A 4,974-nucleotide genomic window follows, 5' to 3' on the forward strand; every position below is an offset into this window, starting at 1 on the left:
GAAAAAAAAAAAAAAGAGAAGTTGTAGTTGTACCCAAGAAAACAAAAAACTTCACCTCACAAAATATTCTTCCTTTGCTTTTGCCGAGATATCAAGACCTGCTCGTGAGCCCATTTTTATCTTTTTGAGCTGAGCTCAAACTCGACTTTTAAACTTGAGTTCGAGCTCCAGACTTAGCCTATAAATCAAGCTCAAATTAAGCATAACTCAACTCCATTACATCCCCAGTCATCGATATGGCTCCATCACAACCACAGTAGAACCTTGACAAGTCCACATAAAATTTGAAAGTGACCCACAAATAATTTTTGTTCCAACGCAATGTACGCAATTTTATTACATTGCTAATGGCTAGAATACTAGCTACTTGCCTACTTGCAACAACCTACTTGCACTTGTTATGTACAATTATGTCTGCTCTGAGTCAAAAGAAGTAAAAATTATTCTGTGTGAAATCCGGACGGAAAGAATCATATTTATAAATATTCAATAAATACGCAATAAATCAACAAATACTTACAACTGCATATTTACAAATACACATTAAATATTCAATAAATACGCCCAAACAATTTTGACTGTCCGAACTCCACACAATAATTTCTCCAAAAGAAGAGTGACTTTTTGCAGATCATATGCTATTTAAAGTTATTTTAATTAGATTAAAGCTTCGTTTGGAATAGCTTTCTTCCTGCTTCTTAAAACAACTTTTTAGTATAAAAATTTTAATTTTTGTGCTAAAAAATCCGCTTTAAGAAGCAATAAAAAAACCGTCTCAAATGAAACCTAAAGCTTATAGTTCGTTGTGGCTTGTATCTATTACATGTTTTATTTACTTCTCTTATGGCTAAATTGTAAGCGAGTTATTCATACTTCCAATCATGCAACACACTTCCAATCATGCAACACAAATAACATACCTTAAATTTATATAAGAATTTTAACCCATTTGACATTACATTATGGTCAAAGCTTCTGACCTAAACATTCTAAACTTACTGACAAAAAAAAAGAGAGGGTATCATTCATTTGACTCAATATAAACTGTTTTTAAATTAATCTTATTCAACATTTCTCTCCAAGCTCTGTATGAAGTGTCTGTCTGATGTATGAGAGAATAGAGATGCAAGGAACTTTGATTTAATATAGAGGTTCAATAGAGCAAATTTAAAATCTTAAAATCACAAGAAAACCATGTTTTGGAGACGAAAATTTCAAAATCTCAGAAATACTGAAAATTTTGACACCTCAAAAACATTTGGAAACAGGAATTCCACACACCACAAGTTTACAACCAATTTAAATGGAATAAAGGTAAATGACAGTATGCAATCGACTCTAGTAACATTCTGATAATAAATCGCCTTGCATTCAGAACGAATAAATCTCCTCAACATACAAGGCGTTTGTTTAGACCATAACTCATTCCAGGTTATTCAGGGCATTCACCTTAATCGAGAGACTCGTCATCATCATCAGGAAGGGGCTGGGCAGCTGCAGCAGCAAGCTCCTGCTCATGCCTGTTAAGTAAACAAAGCTAGCATTTAGTTGAAGAACATACTGAAATAAATTTCTTCGGTTGTACAATTCTACTAAGAGATTTTGATTTTTATAATTGTGCATCCTGTGCTTCTGTAAGAAATAAATGCATCATACTCGCATAGAGAAACTAACAGCTTAAAAAAAAAAAATTTTTTGACATTTGGGGCAATTAAGGTTTTGTTTGGGATGGCTTTCTTACTGCTTCTTAAAGCAACTTTTTAGTATAATTTTTTTAATTTTGAACTAGAAAGCTGCTTTAAGAAATAGTAAGAAAGTCGTTCCAAACGAAACCTTAAACAAACTTGCACACATATCATATATGCAAGCTTCGAACCTAAGACCTCTTAATTGATAGCCAAAGATCTCAACCAACAGACTAAGGTGAGCTGCACAGAGAAGTTCACTTACAAAATTTCTCATCTAATTTAAAATTTCCTTTCAACGGGTTAAATAAGGAAAAAAGGTAGAAATTAATGAAGCATTGATCTTCACTTACAGTTGCTGTTGAGCAAGGTCGATTTGCACTTCTGGAGGAGCAAGAGCAGGGGACTCAACAAAGTGAAGGTTTTGATCCCTGCGTGAACCGTATAAAAATTAAAAGACTAACCTATTGATTAAGAAAAAAAACTCAAAAGCGGTCTTAACATAATTAAAACTACAGGTAATACCCTGCAAGTTTTCTTGCTAGATATAAGAATGGCTTCTCAAAATTGTAATTGCTTTTGGCAGAGATTTCATAGTACTGAAGATTCTTCTTCCTGTGAAATGTGACCATTTTTGCCTTCACCTGCCTGTTCTTAACATCTATCTTGTTTCCACAAAGAACAATAGGAATGTTCTCGCAGACCCTGACAGCAACAAAGGCAAATAAGCAAGATAATATTAACACTTTTATAAACTTATAGGGGAAGCATGGGGTGGTGCTCTATACTGACCTGCAGAGATCTCTGTGCCAAGTTGGAACGTTTTTGTAAGTAAGTCGAGCGGTGACATCAAACATAATGATGGCACACTGTCCATGGATGCTGGCCAGGGAGATGTGAAATCATTAGCGAAAAACAATGATATAAAAGCAAAGGGCAGCGGGCATTATATGGATAGCTAACACTTTTCACTCTTAAAACTTGGACAAGTGATGCAAATTGGATTTAGTTGGGATCGTAGAGAAAAAATTGCTTTCATCTCAGCCATTCAATCTACTTTGCTAGGATTGAATCTATCAACATTAGAATGGCTTGAAAGAAAAATAAATTATTCAATCCCAGATACCCATGGTGGTTTGGGTGGCTGAATAAGGCAACTGCATCCCTATCGTTAACATGACAACAACAGAGCACTCGAATCCCAAGCTTTAATAAAAAAAGTAAATGAATCCAATGGACTGCAGCATAAAATGAAATCAAGTACAGCACCATGGGAAGATGACTTAAAAATCTAATAATTAAAAAAAAAAAAAAGAAAAACATAAAAAGGCCGGGCATTCACTCAAATGCTTACAAAAAATAGCACGGTATGTGAGCCTTCAGGCTTTGTTAATTTAAAGGAATTGGTAGAAAATGTAAATACATTCTAATTAAAAATTTTAGGTTAGTTGTGTGGATCGAATGTAATTCTTAGATAATTGAATTCATCAAAGAAATATGAAAAAAAAGTTTAAATCACACGCATTTGTTTTAATGTAACTGAGCTTGAGCTCGTAGCCAATATATCATGAAATACCATTAAGAAAACACTGAACTACTGAAGTCAACATGTAGGCCAAACAAACCAAAAAGGTAAACTGATTATGAAAAATAAGCCCATCCTCCAAAACAAACAAGTTGGATTAAAATGAAAATCCAAGTACCTCTACAATTAAGATGCCAATTTGAAACCGTGTAAAAACATAAATCCGATAAACTTGTTCAAAGGCACAACTAGCCAAATTGGCAGATTAGCATGGCCAAGAATCCCAAGTTGGGCCCATGATGAGTGCAAAGTTACCCTATATCTATCGAATATGTAATAAATTGTATGGTTAAGGGTTATCAACTAATATATTCACATTCAAATCAATTGTAATATTTTTAATAACTAAATCACAACAATCTAGACCTCAAATGTGTCCAAAATCAATTCATCAAGCCCCAACAGAGTGAACCTCACACGTCATGTGCTCTCTCTCTAATTTTTAAACAAGCAAAGCAGTGCACAGCTGAATGATCTCTGAATGCTACACAGAACATGAAATGTGTGTACTGCAGCTTGCCAAATAAATTTCGATATGGAACAATAGAAACTAGTTCGCAGCTTTAATAAAGGTGGGTTGTTTGCAACCTATATATTTGTCATTAACTTCTGATGATCCGTGCCCTCTTCTCTCTTTGGTGCTCTCTTTGGTGTTGCAAATCCCTTCCAAATTGATCGCTTAAGAACGAGAGTACAAAAAAGTTTTTTAATGTTTCATTTACCCTATTTTTTTGTTGCAGCATCTTATGGTTTCATCTGAAGAATTTAATTTGTTTTTCCTCAAGTGATAACTCCACTCATTTATGCCTCCAATTTGTAGTTCCCTTCATTAATTTATAGGAGAAACATAATGCAAAGTTGATTTTTCAAAAGCATGTATGAGAGGCCCATAAAGAGGCTGTGTCAATCTCAGTATCACTTCTTTTTTTTTTTTTTTGCGAGAATAGAGAGATTATCATGATTTGGAAATGATCTATAATCATGCAACAGTAAATACCTATTTCATAATACACAAGAAGAACACTTCATTATTTTCAATAAATAGAATCACCAAATCACAAACAGATTTCCTCTTATTTAGAAGAAGAAAAAAATCTATCAAAAATTATAAGTTGGTTCTAAGAGAAAGCTTGCCCACACAGCATATGATAGCAGTTGTGAATTTATATCTCAAAAGCAAGATAAAAACAATGAAAAGAAATAATCACCCTAAAATAAGGTAGAGGAATTTGAAAGGTGAGAAATTATATATCTTTCAAGATAAGATGCTAAGAGAGGTAAATTACAGTTTTTAAAGATCTATATAATAACTTGATACTAAGAAAGGAGAAAATAGGATCTATATATATATATATATATATATATATATATATCTAATTATAAAGAAATAAGATTTATGAGTCATGCAATAGCGTTATGGGAGAGTGTGACAAAACATAGGTTACAAAATTGAAATGAAATTTGATGAACTAATTTAGATTCAAGCTAGGAAGATTTGCCATAAATGTTATATTTGTGTTACAACAATTAATAGAGATGCATAGAAAAAAAAAAAAAGATATGCATGTGATTTTTATTGATTTTAAGACTTGCAAGGGCATATAACCGAGTAATATAAGCTATAAAACGAGTGACAAAGATATGTAGTGGTATTAAAGATATGTAATCCAATATTGACAAAATACTACAAGCAGTTGTAGAGTG

At 33.0% G+C, this 4,974-nt stretch overlaps 1 protein-coding gene across 1 annotated transcript; it reads right to left on the minus strand.

Moving 5' to 3' along the window:
• Positions 1-1,124: 1,124 nt before the first annotated feature.
• On the minus strand, positions 1,125-2,637 carry LOC110110915 (GTP-binding nuclear protein Ran-A1-like). The gene is made up of 4 exons (XM_020842576.2): positions 2,478-2,637; positions 2,211-2,390; positions 2,039-2,116; positions 1,125-1,520 (listed from the first exon to the last, which is right to left on the minus strand). The coding sequence occupies exons 1-4, from the start codon at positions 2,540-2,542 to the stop codon at positions 1,451-1,453; spliced, it is 393 nt and encodes a 130-aa protein (XP_020698235.1). The 5' UTR covers positions 2,543-2,637; the 3' UTR covers positions 1,125-1,450.
• Positions 2,638-4,974: the final 2,337 nt, after the last annotated feature.

Source organism: Dendrobium catenatum, unplaced genomic scaffold (assembly GCF_001605985.2).
Source record: "Dendrobium catenatum unplaced genomic scaffold, ASM160598v2 original_scaffold_208369, whole genome shotgun sequence".
NCBI classification, from domain to species: Eukaryota; Viridiplantae; Streptophyta; class Magnoliopsida; order Asparagales; family Orchidaceae; genus Dendrobium; species Dendrobium catenatum.

What these genes read in the sequence shown, in the direction of transcription:
- LOC110110915 (XM_020842576.2), bottom strand. Translation starts at nt 2,542, where the DNA reads ATGTTTGATGTCACCGCTCGACTTACTTACAAAAACGTTCCAACTTGG. An exon ending in TGGCACAGAGATCTCTGCAG is followed by an intron (nt 2,391 to 2,477) that starts GTCAGTATAGAG and finishes TGTTGCTGTCAG; the next exon opens with GGTCTGCGAGAACATTCCTA. An exon ending in GACCTTGCTCAACAGCAACT is followed by an intron (nt 1,521 to 2,038) that starts GTAAGTGAAGAT and finishes TTTACTTAACAG; the next exon opens with GCATGAGCAGGAGCTTGCTG.